Raw genomic sequence first — 21,270 nt, 5'->3', positions numbered from 1 at the left:
TTGAACACACTGCTGACTTGAGCAGTTGACATATGATCTACAGTTGAAGTCTGAAGTTTACATACACCTTCTCCAAATACATATATGTAAACTCAGTTTTTCACAATTCCTGACATTTAATCCTAGTAGCAATTTCCCTGTTTTAGGTCAGTTAGGATCACCACTTTATTTAAGTAATGTGAAATGTCAGAATAATAGTAGAGAGGGATTTATTTCAGCATTTATTTATTTCATCACATTCCCAGTGGGTCAGAAGTTTACATACACTCAATCAGTATTTGGTCCCATTGCCTTTAAATAGTTTAACTTGGGTCAAATGTTGTGGGTAGCCTTCCACAAGCTTCCCACAATAAGTTGGGTGAATTTTGGCTCATTCCTCCTGACAGAGCTAGTGTAACTGAATCAGGTTGGTTGGCCTCCTTACTCACACATACTTTTTCAGTTCTGCCCACAAATGTTCTATAGGATTGAGGTCAGGGCTTTGTGATGGCCACTCCAATACCTTGACTTTGTTGTCCTTAAGCCATTTTGCCACAACTTTGAAAGTATGCTTTGGGTCATTGTCCATTTGCGACCAAGCTTTAACTTCCTGACTGGTGTCTTATGATGTTGCTTATACCCACATCATTTTCCTCCCTCATGATGCCATCTATTTTTTGAAGTGCACCAGTCCTTCCTGCAGCAAAGCACCCCCACAACATGATGCTGCCTCACCCGTGCTTCACAGTTGGGATGGTGTTCTTCGGCTTGCAAGCCTCCCCCTTTTTCCTCCAAACATAACCATGGTCATTATGGCCAAACAGTTCTATTTTTGTTTCATCAGACCAGAGGACATTTCTCCAAAAAGTACAATCTTTGTCCCCATGTGCAGTTGCAAACCGTAGTCTGGCTTTTTTATGGCGGTTTTGGAGCAGTGGCTTCTTTCTTGATGAGCGGCCTTTCAGGTAATGTCGATATAGGACTCGTTTTACTGTGGATATAGATACTTTTGTACCTGTTTCCTCCAGCATCTTCACAAGGTCCTTTGCTGTTGTTCTGGGATTGATTTGCACTTTTCGCACCAAAGTACGTTCATCTCTAGGAGACAGAATGTGTCTCCTTCCTGAGCGGTATGACGGCTGCGTGGTCCCATGGTGTTTATAGTTGCATACTATTGTTTGTACAGAAGAACATGGCACCTTCTGGCGTTTGGAAATTGCTCCCAAGGATGAACCAGACTTGTGGAGGTCTACAAAAAATGTTTGAAGTCATGGCTGATTTCTTTTGATTTTCCCATGATGTCAAGCAAAGAGGCACTGAGTTTGAAGGTAGGCCTTGAAATACATCCACAGGTACAGCCTATCATAAGCCTATCATAAGCTTCTAAAGCCATGACATAATTTTCCAAGCTGTTAAAAGGCACAGTCAACTTAGTGTATGTAAACTTCTGACCCACTGGAATTGTGATACAGTGAATTATAAGTGAAATAATCTGCGTGTAAACAATTGTTGGAAAAATTACTTGTATCATGCACAAAGTAGATGTCCTAACCAACTTGCCAACACATTTGGATATAATAGTTTGATGCTTTCAGCGATGCTGTGTAGACTGAAACAACCAAACAAAAAATAGTCTACACAGCATTACTGAAAGCATCACATTATATCCACGTGTTATTCTATAAACAACCAAACTAAAAATAAAGATAGCAGAATAGACCTTTGTCAAAGTGGGGAGGGTGGTGTTGGCAGTTAGGAACCAGGGTAACAGAATGAGACGGTGTCAACCTCTCACTACCCCAGTTCTCACACTAACACACTCCGGCCCTCCGGGTAATTTTATCAGTCTATCGACAAGCTATATCTTTCCACCAGCAGCCCAATCTATCCTGTATGGGCACAACAGCATACTGTGCACAGATGTACAGTATCTGTATTTGTGGGTTTATGATCGGTTGAAATACACAAGTGTTTGTTTGGGTGAAGACACACACACAGGACTCTTTGATGGTAACACATTTGGTGCATCCGCCATTGCCAGAGTACACAACCCTTAGCAATAAAGACTCACACCGCTTTGTACTTCGGTGGCAAGCCAAGATCTACTACAGAGAGAGAGGAAATCCATTGTCTTAGATAACTTTCAAACAACGGCTTGGTTTATAAATGGGCTGACTTAATACCAGTGGGATGTGTGATTTAGGAATAAATCATGATATGCCACAAAGCCCCTTGCAGAGATAGGCTGCATCCCAAATGTCACCCTATTCACTGTTTAGTACACTACTTTTAACCAGGGCCCATACAGCTCTGATAAAAAATAGTGCCCTATATAGGAAATAAGGTGCCATGCAGTCTTAGTTGTACTGTAGATCACTGTAGCCTATGATAGGGACTCGGCCGTGTCAAACAGACCCTGTAGTAGAGAGGCAAAGCAGGCGCTGGCCCATCGACCCCCTAATCCAGCCCTGCTCCATCCACTGTGGTTAATCCACACTTTTACACTCATCATTTGCTGCTGCTACTCTGTTCTTTATTTTACTCTTATTGTTATCTATCCGGATGCCTAGTCACTTTACCCTGCCTTTATGTACTTATCTACCTCAAATACCTCATAGCCCTGCACATTGATCTGGTACTCCTGTATATGGCTCCATTCTTGAGTATTTTATTCCTCTTTTGTTACCATTTTTATTTTGAAACTCTTCATTGTTGAGAAGTGTTCGTGTAGTAAGCATTTCACTGTAAAAAGTCTACACCAGTTGTATTCGGCGCATCCTCAGTCCTCTGGGCCCACAGTAATTGATCCTTGTATAATTAGCAAACTTTCAGAAAACGCCTACTGTACTGTAGTGTACTGTACCACCAGTCCTATCTCTCACTCATCCAGAAGGACTAGCTCTGGATCACCACTCCTCTCAGTATTGTAACAGTTCTCTCGTGGGTGGGCCCTGGGCTTTGGACTAGGGCCTGGTTGGTGTCTTTGGTCTACATCCCAACCCACCTTGATGAAGAAGAATTGTGTGTACTTTGCCAGTTTGCGGGATCGTCTGGGTCCCTGGAGGAGGGGTGTGGAGGGGCTGTGTGTCAGTAGTCTCCTGGGGGTCCTGAGGCCCCAGTCTTGGCTGGTGGAGGATGAGGCGGCCTACCTGGAATGCCAGCCACACTGCCGCACTCATTCTCTCTCCTTTTCCTGGCATCCCCACGCTCACACTCTCTCCTCTTTGTCTCACTCCTCATCTGCAGATGGAGGGAGTGAGGACCTGCCAGAACCCCGATCGCCCAGTGTAGAGCACCACCACCACCTGAGCCACACCGGTCAAGGTAGGTAGTTACACTACTGGGTGTACTCTATTCTGTGGACCAAATCCCCTCTCGCTCTCTTCTCCCCTCCCCTCTTTCCCCCTACTTTTCCCAATGCATTTTTCTTAGCCACATCTGACCATAATATGAAATATTGTTTCTTCATTCATCCGTCTCTTCTTTCTTCCTTCCTTTATGCTCATACTATTTTCCTGCCTCTCTTTCCTCTCTTCCCTGGAGCAACAGAGAGGGCATGAGGCTGTTTAAAGGGCTGTATTTTATATGAGTTAACAACAGAGGATTTAATAACTTCTAGAGAAGTGAAGTAATAATTTTGTGGAGAGAGTACACTGTATGAATTTTTATGTTCCTGTAAATGTGTCTGAATCTGTTATCCCTGGAAGTATACTCTGGGCTGAAAGAGAAACAATATTGGCTATTGTGTCGGTCAACAATATACAGTAGATGTTATAGACTAGAATTCTTGAGTTCCGCTTCCGTATGACTATTTTAGTCCATCTGATTTGCCCATTGGTATCCTTGCTCTTTTTGAGCTGTATGCTTCTATGAGTGGGTGTGTGTTTGCGTCTGTGTGTTTTGTTCTGTGAAGTGGCTCTAACGCCCTTCAAAAATCCCTGTCTGTCTCAACAATTCAACAAGTAGCACTCAAAATCACCCCTATCCTTTTGTTCTGAAGTTTTTCGGGAGCTAAGCCATTTACCAGGTCAATGTAGCTACAGCACCTCTCGTCTTCTATCCCCTCACCCTCCCCCCAGACCCTTGGCTCACAGAAAACTTTTCTCGGCTCTCAGACATTTGTGTAAAGCTGTTAAGGAGAGAAAAGACAACGTGTTCCCTAAAAGGCCGCTTCTCTTGAATTACCCTCTGGTGTGCATTCACACTCTGCAGATAGACAGACAAACATGAGGGGATTGTCATGCTGAGGGATCTGGCCAAACCACGGCTGCTGCTACAGTACATGCCTCCCTGGCTCAATGGATTTAGTCTCTCAGGCAGAGCTGAAACCACAGAGATGGGGTATAGTGTCGGTATGCTGTAAGCAGGCCCTGGCTGTGTCTGTCTATATCACAGCCTGGCTGTCACACACACAGCCCTCTATGTGGACTACTGTGGAGTTGTCACTTAATGGCTCCTGCTGTCTGCTGTCTGCTATGCTAGCTGATGTTATGTGAAGGTGTTGGCCAGTTGGTGAGACAGCTCTGTCTGTCTGGTGGGACGGGGCCGTCTGGGCTGTGATTCAGTGTTGAGGGAGAAAATGGCTGTAGAGGGTTTTATACAGATATGTTAGTGTGCCAGGGAATGTGAGAATAAAACTTGTGACAAACAGAACCTGTGATATTTAGAGGGAGGTGTTGCTGTGGTTTAGTGATTGCTGCTGTGCTCTTTCAGAAATTCAGCTCCCTTATGGGTTGGTTGTCTTTAGATAATGGTTGCACTCACATCTCTATTCTAGCTACATATCTCTGATGGTTAGACAAAGTTTCTGTGTTATATCAGAGATGACGGGTTTCTGGAACATTGTTATTGAGGGAAACAGCGAGGCATCCTGTCATGTAAGCAGCATGTGGTGCTTGTCTGCCTGCAGGACTATTATCACTGCTGGGTCAAGCCAGGCAGATCCCAGTCAATACCTCAGCATCATCACAACATGGGTCACTCTCCATGTTTCCACATTCACTTCACTTTACCCTGGACACTGTCAGAAATCGTACATGTAGAGAAGAAACTACTTCCTATGAACACCCTACCCAGCAAACCAAAATTGGTTCTGTGAAAGTTCCCTGAACATTCATCAGGTCTCTGCAAATGTCCTCATAACACAAAAACGGTCTAGTCGTGCTGATGATTAAATAATGCTTGTATAAAACATTAGCCAGATGTTGCAAGACATTTCCGAGAACAAATTTAATGTGTTCTTTAAAGATTCCCAGAATGTTTCATTAGGTTGTGGGAACAGTCTGGTGTTAACATTGTGGGGACATCACAAAAGATATGTTCCCAAAACACAAACTGTCCACTTGTGCAGATGATTCTACAATGTTTCTTTTAGGTTGCAATAAACATTCACAACACATTTTGCTTTTCTTTAAAGTTTCCCAGTGGGAACATTGTGGGGATTTGACAAGAGATAGGTTCCCAAAACGCTAAAACTGCCCAGTTGTGCTGACATGCAGATAATGTGTGTATCAAGGTGCACGAAACATTCCTTTGATGTTGCAAGAATGTTGACATAACAGGCTTTCTAAGTTCTTTAAAAGTTTCCAGAACATGTAATTAGGTTGTGGGAACAGTGTGGATACATTACAAGAGATGACATTCATACAATGTTTAAGTTAGGTAATGTTGTAAGAATGTTCACAGAACACCTGAGCTGTGTTTGAATTCCCATACTAATATACTGAATACTACATACTTAATACTCTTAGTTCATTGTAGTATACTGTAAACAAATGGTATCCTTTCAGTTGAGTGTACGAGTGCGTTGCCTGTCTATCAGAAGTTGATGCTGTTGCTATGCAACTTCTTGCTAGCTTGTTATCATAACACATTTCTAGCTAGCCATCTTACGACTTCATTAACAATGTCCATTGAGAATGTATTTGGGTGACCTGGACCTCAAACCCCACTTCCGAATTACAACCCTCTTTTGACGGCCTGGTAGAGCAAGAAGACCAGGACTATGGCTGTGGCAAGACCTTGGAAAGATTCCTGTTTGTCTATTGGCTGGCCAGTGGCACTTCGTACTGTGTTCTGTCCGAGGCATTTGATGTCCCCCGGACCACAGTGCACAATGTCATCCACAGAGTCAGTGATGGGATCATGAAGAAGGTCATCCATTTTTACATCACAAGATGAAATGCAGGAGGTTGATCTATTCTTATCAGCTTCGGGCCATCTGTGACCACAGATGCAGGATCATCGACATCTACATTGCCTTCCTCGGGTATGTGCACAAAGCCAGGGTCCTGAAACACAGCCCTGTGTATGTTCAGAGCCTGTACCCACCACAAGGCTGGTTTCTCCTCGGGGATGGTGGGTATCCCTGGTTGGCGGATCCCATCTGTCTGATGACACCCTACAGGCAGCCAGTGAGGGGCGCAGTGGAGGCCACCTACAATGCAAAGCATTCCAAGGCGAGGAATGTGTCGGAGCGGTCCTTCGGGATGATGAAGACTCATTGGCGCTCAATCTTGATGGCCCTTGAGGTGAATCATACCTTTGTGCCTGAGGTGGTCACATGCTACGCTGTGCTGCACAACGTCTGCCTCAGCAACGAGGACATTGTGGACCCTGAGGAGAATAATGGTGGATACCTGGACCAGCCTCAGCAGCTGAGATACCAGCTGCTGCTACCATGATACCAATTGTGCCGAAGGAGATGGCTGACGTTTTACGTTTTTCCTAACCAATTGTGCTATTATGTGTGTTTTTTCGCATTATTTGTAACTTATTTTGTACATAATGTTTCTGCCATTGTCTTTTATGACTGAAAAGAGCTTCTGGACATCAGAAAAGCGATTACTCACGTCGTGCTGGACTAATATTTTTTCTATAACGAGTCGGACACGACCCAAGTCCCTGTCATTCGCATGAAGAAGAGATGGAGATATAGGGGACGTAGGTCGGGGTGCCTTGTAGGAATCCGATGGTGAGTGGATAACCCGCCTCTACCTTCCATACCATTAGCCAACTTCCAATCATTTTATAATAAACTGGATGAGCTCCGATCAAGACTATCCTACCAACGGGACATTAAAAACTGTAATATCTTATGTTTCCCCGAGTGGTGGCTGAATGACGATATGGATAACATACAGCTGGCTGGGTTTTCCGATCATCTTCAAGATAGAACAGCTGCCTCCAGTTAGACAACGGGTGGCGATCTGTGTCTATTTGTAAATAACAGCTGATGCACAACATCTAATATTAAGGATGTCTCGAGGTTTTGTATCTCATGATAAGCTGTAGACGACGCTATTTACCAAGAGAGTTTTCATCTATATTTTTCGTAGCTGTCTATTTACCACCACAAACTGATGTGTCACATTCTGACCTTAGTTATTTTGTTATGTCTTTGTTTTAGTATGGTCAGGGCGTGAGTTGGGTGGGTTGTCTATGCTCCTTTTTCTATGTGGTGTTTTTGTGTTTGGCCTGGTATGGTTCTCAATCAGAGGCAGGTGCCGTTAGTTGTCTCTGATTGAGAATCATACTTAGGTAGCCTTTTCCCACTTGTGTGGTGTGGGTGATTATTTACTGTTCAGTGTTTTTTCAGCACCATACAGGACTGTTCGTTTGTCGTTTTATTTGTTTCTTTCAGTGTTCATTACATTATTAAAAATATGAACACTTGCCACGCTGCGCATTGGTCCTCCTATTCTTCCACCTACGATGAGCGTTACAGAATCACCCACCAACCAAGGACGAAGCAGCGTGGTAACGGGCAGCAGCAGAAATCTCAAGACTCCTGGACATGGGTGGAAATTTAAACGGAGAAGGACCCTGAGCACATGCTGGGGAATATCGCCGCCCCAAGGCAGAGCTGGAGGCAGCGAAAGCTGAGCGGCGGTGGTATGAGGAGGCAGCGCAGCTGGGATGAGACGCAGCCCCAAAAATGTCTTGGGAGGTGGCACACGAGGAGTGTGGCTAAGTCAGGTAGGAGACCTGAGCCAACTCCCCGTGCTTCCCTTGGAGATAGGTGGACCAGGCAGGCACCGTGTTATGCCGTGAGGCGCTCCCTTCCCCGGTGCGCAGGCATAGCCCGGTGCGTTACAGCGCAGTGCCTCGTATCGGCCGGGCCAGAGTGGGCATCGAGCCAGGTGCCATGAAGACGCCTCAGCGCATGCAGAGTCGCCCGCCTGTCCAGCGCTGCCAGAGTCTCCCGCCTGTCCAGAGCTGCCAGAGTCTCCCGCCTGTCCAGAGCTGCCAGAGTCTCCCGCCTGTCCAGAGCTGCCGGAGTCTCCCGCCTGTCCAGAGCTGCCGGAGTCTCCCGCCTGTCCAGAGCTGCCGGAGTCGCCCGTCTGTCCTGAGCTGACGGAGTCGCCCGTCTGTCCTGAGCTGACGGAGTCGCCCGTCTGTCCTGAGCTGACGGAGTCGCCCGTCTGTCCTGAGCTGCCGGAGTCGCCCGTCTGTCCTGAGCTGCCGGAGTCGCCCGTCTGTCCTGAGCTGCCAGAGCCGCCGGTCAGTCAGGAGTTGCCAGAGCCGCCGGTCAGTCAGGAGCTGCCAGAGCCGCCTGTCCGTCAGGAGCTGCCAGAGCCGTCCGTTACTCCGGTGCTGCCGGAATCGCCCATCACTCCGGCGCTGCCGGAATCACCCTTCACTCCGGAGCTGCCAGAGTCTCCCGCCTGTCCAGAGCTGCCGGAGTCGCCCGTCTGTCCTGAGCTGACGGAGTCGCCCGTCTGTCCGGAGCTGCCGGAGTCTCCCGCCTGTCCGGTGCTGCCGGAATCTCCAGTCCATTCGGGACCCGTTGCTAGGGTCCCCAGTCCGAGGTCGGCGGCGAGGGTTGCCGCTCAAAAGGCGCCACGGAGGCGGGTTAAGAGGCGGATAAAGACTATGTTGGAGTGGGGTCCATGTCCCGCGCCAGAGCCGCCACCGCGGACAGACACCCACCCAGACCCTCCCCTATAGGTTCAGGTTTTGCGGCCGGGGTCCGCACCTTTGGGGGAGGGGGGAGGGTACAGTCACGTTCTGACCTTAGTTCTTTTGTTATGTCTTTATTTTAGTATGGTCAGGGTGTGAGTTGGGTGGGTTGTCTATGGTCCTTTTTCAATGTGGGGATTTTGTGTTTGGCCTGGTATGGTTCTCAATCAGCGGCAGGTGTCGTTAGTTGTCTCTGATTGAGAATCATACTTAGGTAGTCTTTTCTCACCTGTGTGGTGTGGGGGATTCTTTTTTGTTCAGTGTATTTTCAGCACCATACAGGACTGTTTGTTTGCTGTTTTATTTGTTTTGTTCAGTGTTCATTACGTTATAAAAAATATGAACACTTACCACGCTGCGCATTGGTCCCCCTATTCTTCCACCTACGATGAGCGTTACATGATGCTGGCACTTAGATCGCACTCAACCAGCTGTATAAGGCCATAAGCAAACAAGAAAATGCTCATCCAGTGAAACTTAATGCAGGGAAACTTACATCTGTTTTACCTCATTTCTACAAGCATGTTTCATGTGCAACCAGAGGGGGAAAAAAACAAGACCAACTTTACACAGACACGTGTAAGCTCTCCCTCGCCCTCCGTTTGGCAAATCCATAACTCTGTCCTCCTGATTCCTGCTTACAAGCGAAAACTAAAGCAGAAAGTACCAGTGACTCACTCAGTACGGAAGTGGTCAGATGACGCAAATGCTAAGCTACAGGACTGTTTTGCTAGCACAGACTGGAATATGTTCCGGGATTCTTCTGATGGCATTGAGTACACCACATCAGTTGCTGGCTTCATCAATAAGTGCCTCGTTGACGTCGTCCCCACAGTGACCATACATACCCCAACCAAAAGCCATTGATTACAGGCAACACCCTCACTGAGTTAAAGGGTAGAGGTGCCGCTTTCAAGGAGTGGGACTCTAACCCGGACGCCTATAAGAAATCCCGCTATGCCCTCCCACGAACCATCAAACAGGCAAAGGGTCAATACAGGGCTAAGATTGAATCCTACTACACCGGCTGCGACACTCGTCGGATGTGGCAGGGCTTGCAAACTATTACGGACTACAAAGGGAAGCACAGCCGCGAGCTGCCCAGTGACACAAGCCTACCAGACGAGCTAAATTACTTCTATGCTCGTGTGGAGGCAAACAACACTGAAGCATGTATGAGAGCGCCAGCTCTTTCCGGACGAATGTGTGATCACGCTCTCCATAGCCGATGTGAGTAAGACCTTTAACCAGGTCAACATACACAAGGCCGCAGGGCTAGATGGATTACCAGGACGTGTACTCCAAGCATACTCTGACCAACTGGCAAGTGTCTTCACTGACATTTTCAATCTCTCCCTGACGGAGTCTGTAATACCAACATGTCTCAAGTAGGGCTGGGCGATATATCGAGTTTTTTCTATATATTCAAGTTTATTTTTTAGCGCGATATGGAAAATGCTTGTATCGCAAGAATCGAGGTTTTGTTATAATATTGTAACGTTTTACAAATGCAGCATCTCACTGTCTCTTATCTGTCAGCCCAATGTCGAATCATGTCCCAATTGCGTGACAACACGTGCACAGAGGTTATCCACCAATCATAACCCTAGACAGCCTTTCACAAATTGTATCCATGCCGGAGAAGTGTAGCGGCGGTAAGAATTCCACCAAAATGGAAAGTGAGGACGCCAGCTTAGCCTCTCGTGAGGATGAAATCATCCCCAAAAAGGGCAGCAATGTTTTTTCAGTAATATGGAAGTGGTTTGGGTCTAAGAGGTCTGATGTTCAGCAAATGAATGTTCTGTGCAAAATGTGTCGAAAGACAATTGCAACGAAAAGCAGCAGTATAACCAACCACTTCCATCACCTGCAACTGAAACACGCGGTGGAATGGAGGAATGCGTGAGACTAAGCAATGCCGATTCCAGTCGCCCGATTCCCAAAACGTCTGCTAAAAGACAAACTATCATAGCCGCATCCTTTTCAAACGTAATCCCTTATGACAAGAAAAGTTTGAGGTGGAAGGAGATAACAGATGCAGTGACCTATTACATAGCGAAAGATATGGCCCAATATTTACAGTAGAAATGCCAGGGTTTAAAAAGCTGCTAGGTACAGTTGACCACAAATATCAGCTGCCAAGCCGCAAGTATTTCACGGAAGAAGCCCTGCTGCGATTATACACTGCTACCCGCGAAAGAGTCGCAGAGAAGCTGGCTAGTGTTTCTTATTTTTCCACCACAGCCGATCTTTGGTCGAGCAGAGCCATACCTAAGTTTGACTGTCCACTACATAAATGAAGACTGGAAATTGCAAATGTCTGCTTCCAGATGTCTTACTTTCCCGATGACCATACAGGTGAAGTAATAGCCTAGGGTATCAGACTCTCTGGCATCGTGGAAGATGAGTGAAGACCGACTGGTGTGCATGACAACTGAGAGCAGGAGCAACATCATAAAATAATTGCGATTTAACTACTGGACCCGCCTGCAGTGCTTTGGGCACAGGCTTCACCTCACCATCAGTAAGTGTGACATTGGATAATTAAAGTGCATTCAAAAAAGTTATGTTCAGGCCAGCTGTAGGCGAATGTGTCATTCTGCCAATCCAATAGCAAATAACCAGAGGCTGTTTTAATATTAACAACAAATTAACTAAATGAATATATTTTCAATCAAAATGATTATATAAATTACATATTCAAACAGCTAGTGGTCAAACATTCCTAAACAATAGAATAGATTTGTGGGTGTGTGTTGTTCATTTGTTTTGCACAAATAGGCCTTGACAGAAAGTCAACATACGAGAATACCACTAGAGTCTGCGAGACCGGGGGCGGAAGATGACTCATCGGCTGACAACATGGTAACGACTGGACCGGAAACGACTACGAGTAATGAGAGCACAGTACAAGAGAACACCACAGCAACTGTCACAAGTTCCGCTGCAACAGCGGGCCACAAACAGACGCAAGTATGTGTCTGTGGTGGTAGGCAAGTTACATCACACCATTGGTTGAGGATCCACCAGGGGAAGAAGGGGTGTTCTGGTAAAGAGAGACAGAGGCCTCGCATTGATTATTTTCTGTGAAATAGATCAAATCAGTCGAATGAAGCACAGCAACTGGACGCAAACCATAGTTTGCAGTGCATCAGTACCACTGTCATGGAGGACGTAAACTCAAGCACCGAAGTAACAACTGAGGTGGAACCAACAACAGGAGTGGAACTCACCCAGCCTCCCAGACCTGCAGTCGAGAGGAGACTACCAGGGCACAGACCGTATGTGAAGTGGCCTGGCGCCAGTGACAAGAGGTTGTGGGAAACAGTGAATACTGACCTTACCTTGACCCTCGAGAGACTTCGAGGCACAGTGGAGAAGAAGTTGGAGAGGATGGGGGACATCATCTATGAGTACGGGGCAGAAAGCTTTGGAGTGCAAGAGTTAAAAGGCGGGAGAAAGGTTCCAACCCCACCAGTTTCCAGGAGGCAACAAGAAATCAAGCGCCTTGTTCAAGAAAGGAGACAGCTTAAGAAACAGTGGAAGAAGGCCTCGGAAGTGGAAAAGGAGGGCATAGAGTCACTTCAGGCTGACATCAAAACCCGGTTGGCATCCCTCTGAAGAGCAGAGAACCTACGGAAACGCAGAAGGAAGAAAGAACAAACTAGAACTCGATTCTATAAAGATCCCTTCAAGTTCCTTAAAAGTCTCTTCGCGAAGGAAAAAAGTGGAGCTCTAAACAACAAAGAAAGACCTAGAGGAGCACCTGAGAACAACAAACTTTGACTCAAAGCGACATGAACATCTGGCCATCCCATCAGATATCCCACCCATTGAACCCCCGGAACATCATATTGAGACCAGCCCTCCGACATGGAAAGAGGTGGAAAACACAGTTCGACGGGCAGAAACAGCATCAGCCCGGGGGCAAAATGGAGTCCCGTACAAAGTGTATAAGAACGCACCAGATGTCCTGGGGTTCCTCTGGAGGCTTATGAGAACAGCTTGGCAAAAGAAGATAATACCCAAAGTGTGGTGTAGGGCAGGCGGGGTCCTGATCCCTAAGTAGAAGGATGCAGTGAACATTAGCCAATTGCGCCCAATCTCCTTATTGAATGTCGAGGGTAAAATCTTCTTTAGGGTCATTGCCCAGAGGATGGCCAAGTAACTGCAAAGGAATGCGTACGTCGATACATCTGTACAGAAGGCAGGAATATCAGGGTTCTCTGGCTGCTTGGAACATTCCAGCATGATCTGGCACCAGATCCAAATGGCGAAGGTGAAGAAAAGAGACCTCCATGTAGTCTTCCTCGACTTCGCCAATGCATTTGGCTCTGTGCCACATGAACTCCTGTGGTCTGCCTTCAGATTTTTCCACATACCGGACACCATCACAACCCTGATGAAGTCGTACTTCCAGGATCTGCAGTTCTGCTTCACCACCTCAGAGTTCACCACCTCATGGCAGTGCCTGAATGTAAGTATAATGGCAGGATGTACCATTTCTCCGTTGGAATTCATAATGGCAATGGAGGTTATCATCAGATCCTCAAAATGGGTTTCTGGTGGACAGCAAGTCGACTCTGGTTTCCGCCTCCCTCCACTCAGAGCCTACATGGACGACATTGCAACATTGACCACCACTGTCCCATGCACCAGGAGACTGCTCAGAAAACTCGAGGAGAACATCAGCTGGGCCCGTATGAAGATTAAACCATCCAAGTCACGCAGCATCTCGATTGCGAAGGGAGTACTCTCTGACCTGAAATTCTTCATCGGAGATGACCAAATCCCAACAGTGTCTGAGCAGCCGGTAAAAAGCCTTGGAAGGTGGTATGATGCAAGCCTGAAGGACAAAGACCAGGTGCAACAGCTGCACAAAGACATCAGTAGTAGCCTACAGTCCATCAACAACACCCAGCTACCTGGAAAGTTAAAGGCCTGGTGTCTGCAGTTTGGTCTCCTACCCCGGGTGTTGTGGCCCCTAGCAGTGTATGAGGTTCCAATCTCAACAGTGGAGAAGATGGAAAGAGGAGTCACAGGCTACTTAAAGAAGTGGCTCGGAGTTCCACGATGCCTTACCACCATAGGCCTCTATGGAGATGGTGTCCTCAAGCTGCCCCTCACCAGTCTAACAGAGGAATTCAAGTGTGCAAAAACCAGGCTTCAGATGACACTGAATGAATCTCGAGACCCAGTGGTGAGCAACAACGCGCCGACCTTGGCAACTGGGCGCAAATGGAGGCCAGGAAGCAGTCCAGGTGGCAACAGCATCCCTCAGACATGCTGACATTGTGGGTCATGTTCAGCAAGGGAGAGGAGGCCTTGGGCTAACTAGCCGTGCTGCTTGGAGTAAGGCCACTGCACCAGAGCGGCGGAAGATGGTAGTGCAGGAAGTACGCCATCAGGAGGAGGCTGCAAGGTGGGCCAAGGCAGTCTCTCTTGCCAAACAGAGACAGTGGACTCGATGAGACAGTGTGGAGAAGAGGAAGATCAGCTGGAAGGATCTGTGGGCCATGGAAGCGAGGCAGTTGAGCTTTTCCATCAGAGCAACATATGACGTCCTTCCAACACCAGTAAATCTTCACCAATGGTATGGTGAAGATCCGGACTGTGCCCTCTGTTCCATGCCAGCCAACCTCAGGCACATTCTCACAGGGTGTAAAACAAGCCTCACCCAAGGACGCTACACTTGGCGTCACAACCAAGTCCTTAAAAACCTTGCGTCCGCCCTGGAGGACAAGCGAGCTGCCACCAACTCCCTACCACCCCCAGCAGCATCACACCCCTTACGGACGACCTTTGTCCGCGAAGGGGCTAAACCACCGAAGAGTGGCTCTACACCATTAGAGCGAGACCAGCTGCGCTTGGCCCGCTACTGGAAAATGCTAGCTGACATTGGCCGGCAACTTGTGTTTCCTCCGGAGATCGCAACCACCACCCTAAGACCTGACATGGTGCTCTGGTCCCGTTCGCTCAAGAAGGTATTCATCATTGAGCTCACAGTACCCTGGGAGGACTCAGTAGATGAGGCTTATGAGCGAAAACATCTGCGCTATGCCGATCTAGCTGCCAAAGCACGGCATCATGGCTGGAACACAGAAGTCCGACCAGTGGAGGTGGGCTGCAGAGGTTTTGTGGCAACATCTACAACCAGACTGCTTAGAGACCTGGGAATTAAGGGCCAGAGCCAGCGTTCGGCAATCAAAGCTGTATCGGTGGCGGCAGAAGGCAGCAGTCAGTGGCTTTGGATGAAGAGGAAAGACCCCAGCTGGGCCCCGAAGTGAGAGGGCCAGGAGGTATGCGGTCAACATGCATAGTCCCATGGGATGTTGGCTATCAACAACAAGGCAACTCCTATGACTAATTGGGAATGGGACGCAAGCGTAGGATTGATCACCCTGTCGCTGGCCGCTTTTGGGGAGGGTGTATAGTGTGAAAGGCCGAAACACCCTAGGAACCAAAGGTACACTACTGACAATGCGCTCCCCAAATTTCACCAGGCTCACTGTTCATGAACTCTTGGAAGTGCTTGCACAAAGAATAGTAACATCTCATCCTGTGTTCTTGGAATCTGAGGCCTTGTATATTTTTTATTTTAATAAAGAAAGTTCAGTTAAGAATTATGTATTGGCCTCATCAAGAAATCAAGATATATATATATATATATATATATATATATATATATATATTGTAAATCGTCCAAACCTTCTGATAAAAATTGAGATATTACTTTTAGCCCATATCGCCCATTCCTGCATGGGAAAGGGCAGTGTAGAGTGCAATAGAGATTGCATCATCTGTGGATCTGTTGGGGCGGTTTGCAAATTGGAGTGTGTCTAGGATTTCTGGGATAATGGTGTTGATGTGAGCCATGACCAGCCTTTCAAAGCACTTCATGGCTACAGATGTGAATGCTACAGGTCGGTAGTCATTTAGGAAGGTTACCTTAGTGTTCTTGGGTACAGGCACTTTGGTGGTCTGCTTAAAATATGTTGGTATTACAGACTCGGACAGTGAGAGGTGGAAAATGAATGTTGACCTGTTTAAAGGTCTTACTCCCATCGACTGCGGAGAGCATGATCACACAGTCTTCCGGAACAGCTGGTGCTCTCATGCATGTTTCAGTGTTATTTGCCTCGAAGTGAGCATAGATATTAGTTTAGTAGTTTAGCTCGTCTGATAGGCTTGTGTCACTGGGCAGTTCTCGGCTGTGCTTCCCTTTGTAGTCTGTAATGGTTTGCAAGCCCTGCCACATCCGACGAGCGTCAGAGCCGGTGTAGTACGATTCGATTTTAGTCCTGTACTGACGCTTTGTCGGTTTGATGGTTCGTCGGAGGGCAAATAGGGATTTCTTATAGGCGTCCGGGTTAGAGTCCCGCTCCTTGAAAGCGGTAGCTTTGGCTTTTTGCTCAGTGCGGATGTTGCCTGTATCCATGGCTTTCACAGTTTTTCACAATTCCTGACTTTTAATCATAGTAAATATTCCCTGTCTTAGGTCATTTAGGATCACCACTTTATTTTAAGAATGTGAAATGTCAGAATAATAGTAGAGAGAAATAATTTATTTCAGCTTTTATTTTTTTTTCATCACATTCCAAGTGGGTCAGAAGTTTACATACACTCAATTAGTATTTGGTAGCATTGCCTTTAAATTTTTTAACTTGGGTCAAACTTTTCGGGTAGCCTTCCACAAGCCACAATAAGTTGGGTGAATTTTGGCCCATTCCTCCTGACAGAGCGGGTGTAACTGAGTCAGGTTTGTAGGCCTCCCTGCTCGCACATGCTTTTTCAGTTCTGCCCACACATTTTCTGTGGGATTGAGGTCAGAGCTTTGTGTTGGCCATTCTAATACCTTGACTTTGTTGTCCTTAAGCCATTTTGCCACAACTTTGGAAGTATGCTTGGGGTCATTGTCCATTTGGAAGACCCATTTGCGACCAAGCTTTAACTTCCTGACTGATGTCTTGAGATGTTGCTTCAATATATCCACAAAAATGTCCTTCCTTATGAAGCCATCTATTTTGTAAAGTGCACTAGTCCCTCCTGCAGCAAAGCACCCCCACAACATGACGCTGCCACCCCCGTGCTTCACAGTTGGGATGGTGTTCTTTGGCTTGCAAGCCTCGCCCTTTTTCCTCAAAACATAATGATGGTCATTATGGCCAAGCAGTTCTATTTTTGTTTCATCAGACCACTGGACATTTACAAAAAGTACGATCTTTGTCCCCATGTGCAGTTGCAAACCGTAGTCTGGCTTTTTTATGGCGGTTTTGGAGCAGTGGCTTCTTTCTTGCTGAGCGGCCTTTCAGGTAATGTCGATATAGGACTTGTTTTACTGTGGATATAGATACTTTCGTACCTGTTTCCTCCAGCTTCTTCACAAGGTCCTTTGCTGCTGTCCTGGGATTGATTTGCACTTTTCGCACCAAAGTACGTTCATCTCTAGGAGACAGAACGCATCTCCTTCCTGAGCGATATAACGGCTGCGTGGTCTTATGGTGTTTATACTTGCGAACTATTGTTTGTACAGATGTTTGTACAGATGAACGTGGTACCTTCAGGCGTTTGGAAATTGCTCCCAATGATGAACCAGACTCGTGGAGCTCTACAATTTTTTTTCTGAGGTCTTGGCTGATTTCTTTTGATTTCCCCATGATGTCAAGCAAAGAGGCACTGAGTTTGTAGGTAGGCCTTGAAATACATCCACAGATACACCTCCAATTGACTCAAATGATGTCAATTAGCCTATCACAAGCTTCTAAAGCCAATGACATCATTTTCTGGAATTTTCCAAGCTGTTTAAAGGCATAGTCAACTTACTGTATGTAAACTTCTGACCCACTGGAATTGTGATACAGTGTATTATAAGTGAAATAATCTGTCTGTAAACAATTGTTGGAAAATGTACTTGTGTCATGCACAAAGTAGATGTCCTAACCGACTTGCCAAAACTATAGTTTGTTAACAAAAAATGTGTGGAGTGGTTGAAAAACAAGTTTTAATGACTCCAACCTAAGTGTATGTAAACTTCCAACTTCAACTGTACATGCGGTCACTGTGGGGATGATGTCATCAATGCACTTATTGATGAAGCCAATGACTGATGTGGTGTACTCATCAATGCCATCGGAGGAATCCCGGAACATATTCCAGTCTGTGCTAGCAATACAGTCCTGTAGATTAGCATCTGCTTCATCTGACCTCGTTTTTATTGATCTAGTCACTGGTGCTTCCTGCTTGAATTTTTGCGTGTAGGTCATTGATTTTATTCTCCAAAGATTGCACGTTTACTACCAGAATGGAAGGAAGTGGGGGTTTATTCGATTGCCTATGAATTCTCAGAAGGCAGCCCGCCTTCTGGCCCCTTTTTCTCAGCCTCCTCCTCATGCAAATCACAGGGATCTTGGCCTGTTCCCGAGAAATCAGTATATTGTTCGCGTTGTGCTCGTCAGAGTCATTAAATTTAGAAAAGGATTCTGCCAGTCCGTGGTGAGTAATTGCAGTCCTGATGTCCAAAAGTTATTTTCGGTCATAAGAGATGGTAGCGGCAACATTATGTCCAAAATATTTTTTTTAACAATTTAAAAAAACGAACAAAAAACCTGTGCCCCGGCACATTGACTCTGTACCAGTTACCCCTGTATATAGCCTCGTTACTGTTTTTTTTATTGTTTCTCTTTAATTAAATTCTTTTTTTTTTTTTCTTTTTTTTTTTTTACTTCAGTTTATTTTTGTAGATACTTAACACTAATTTTTCTTCAAATTGCATTGTTGGTTAAGGGCTTGTAAGTAAGTATTTCACTTTAAGGTTTTCACCTGTTGTGTTCGGCTCATGTGACAAATGCAATTTCATTTGATTTGATCATCAGGAGTGGGCAATGTTGCAGCACCTGCTAACCCCATCCCAGGTCACCACAACTACTGCAATTCCCCACCAGTAGAAAACAACCCATGAGATCCTCACTGCCGCACAACTTGTTTTTTGAAACTTAATTGTTGATTCTTAAATCAATCAATATCACCCGTGTTCACATTTGACATAACTCACTGTTCTGTTTTTTAAAGTATTACCAGTTTTCATATTTGAAAGATTTTCTATTCTGCTCTTTGTGTGTGGTGGAGCTATTTTAAGAGCTTCATGGCATAAAACATATGGTTTTGTTGTTAATACAATGTTCTATTATTAAAGCTGTGTGGCCTTCCACTTAACGTAACTTTTAAAAATAATTTTATAAAATAAAAAACTAAACAAAACACATGTATTTTTATATTAGCACTGGCATTTATAGGCAGGCTCAATCAAGTGCTCAAATAGTTTGAAAGAAAGCATTTGGCATTGGAACCAGATCTGGAACAATCAATGCCTGATACATTGGCAACTCTATTGGAACTAGGCACTGGCAAATAAAAACATTACTTTTTGTCATTAAAATGTCCAAACCCTCAACAGTCCAGCCTCCCTCTGTCTATTGTCCTCGTCTCTCCGTCTATTCTCATCTTCTCCACATCAATTCTCGTTGTCCCTACGCCTATTCTCCTCATCCATCATCCTCCTGTACTCCTCCTCTCTCTTCTCCTCCTTCTTCTTGTACTCCTCCTCTATCTTCTCCCTCTTGCGGTCCTCCTCAACTCTCTGTTTTCCTTGTCTCTCTTCTCTCTTTTTTATTGCATCTTTCTCTCTTTTCATCATGAGTGCTGGCCGGCCTCTCTCTTTTGATCTATGTCCTGCATCTCTCTGAGTGGTGTGACCCACTCTGGCTCTCTCCTCCTCTTGGGAGTTCTATCTTTTTCTCCCTCTCTCTCTCTCTCGGTTCCTGAACTTTTCCTGAAAACACCACTACCTCCTGGCTGGATGAGGCAATGACAACAGGCGGTGTAATAGCGGGCCTTATGTGAATTGGGCCATCAGGTGCTCTCCCCTCCCTCTGTACTCACCCCAGTTTGGGGACACTTCAAATCCTAAAAGAAACCAGTTAGCTGGACTTACCATACTCACCATACAACCTGGACATTGTGAAGATATTGAGACATTTTAGATGTCTACTGTATACAGAAAATAAATACTTTTATCTTTGTCCTTCCCCTTCTGACAGTACACTTGCACAAATGCCCTAGGCAAAGCACAGTAATATATTACAGTTACTAACTATCAGTTGGCAAATACAGATAAAATACACCCAGGCATTAGTAACCAATTGAAAGGTGAATTGATGCCAGCACAAAACTTGTATTTTTTGTCCCCCCAAATTTCCTGCCAACCTGTAACGTTATCACTCGCTCCCAAGGATGTATTGCATCATGAATGTAAATGAGCCAGATCATATAAGCTGCAGTAACTTAACAGTCTAGTGATTGTTAATGTTAGGTAATGTTCCCAGCAATTCAGCTTCTTACTCAAACTCCTTCAAGGCCGCATGCCTCTTTCTTGTGAACCGGAATTAGTTTCTAGCATGCCAGGTGATCAACTTCAGTCCTTATGATGTAAATAGACACCCTTTACTGCCAAATTCTCTAAAACGACATTGGAGGCAGCTTATGATAGATAAATGAACATTCAATTCTCTCACAACAGCTCTGGTGGACATTCCTGCAGGTAGCATGCTATTTGCTCACTGACAGGGATACTAAGAGGGATGTAAACAAATTTGTGCACAAAATCTGAGAGAAATATGCTTTTTGTGCATATGGGAAATTTCTGTGATCTTTTATTTCAGCTCATGAAACATGGAACCAACACTTTACACGTTGTGTTTATATTTATGTTCAGTATAGTTAATATACTGGCAAGTTTGATGTATTAGTAGCCAACTGACGTTCGCTAGCTAGCTAACATACTGGTACATGTATGCTATGCGGTTTGTAAGGCTAGCGTTGCTAACAAATTGTCAGCCAACATAACGTTTAATTTAACTTACTTGACAAGTCATTACTTTTATATTACCTTGCTCAACATTTTCTTAACATTTGTCATAATTAGCTAAAGCGATGAATATTTACTTTTTGTACTTACATTTGTATCCGCTCTCGTCGAACTTCGGCTGCATATTTTCCGCCATTTTCTTCAAATCTGAAAATGTTGTGAAGCTTCGCATTTACTGAATCGGAATACAACACAAAATGTGTAAGAAACATCAACCATTTTTTAACACATCCATGTTGTGTTACTTTTAACATAAAGTGTTGCCCTTTAAAAAAATCCTGTTTGGATTAGCGATTTTTCCAATAGAATCCAAGATTCTCACAATCATATAGGATTTTGTTACCTCTATCAAAATCCTGTTGGAATCCTGTTGGACTACAGTTTTCTTATTCGAAGATTTTGTCACC

General features: G+C 45.4%; 1 protein-coding gene across 1 annotated transcript in view; it reads left to right on the top strand.

Moving 5' to 3' along the window:
- Positions 1–21,270, top strand: part of LOC139376797 (tetratricopeptide repeat, ankyrin repeat and coiled-coil containing 2b) — a 224,320-nt gene that overhangs the window by 106,656 nt on the left and 96,394 nt on the right. Inside the window, exon 4 of the mRNA XM_071119726.1 lies at positions 3,226–3,303. Within this exon, the coding sequence (XP_070975827.1) occupies positions 3,226–3,303 (78 nt within the window). The remainder of the gene's footprint in view (positions 1–3,225; positions 3,304–21,270) is intronic.

Source organism: Oncorhynchus clarkii, chromosome 20 (genome assembly GCF_045791955.1).
Source record: "Oncorhynchus clarkii lewisi isolate Uvic-CL-2024 chromosome 20, UVic_Ocla_1.0, whole genome shotgun sequence".
NCBI lineage: Eukaryota > Metazoa > Chordata > Actinopteri > Salmoniformes > Salmonidae > Oncorhynchus > Oncorhynchus clarkii.
This window is presented reverse-complemented; position numbering and strand designations above follow the sequence as displayed.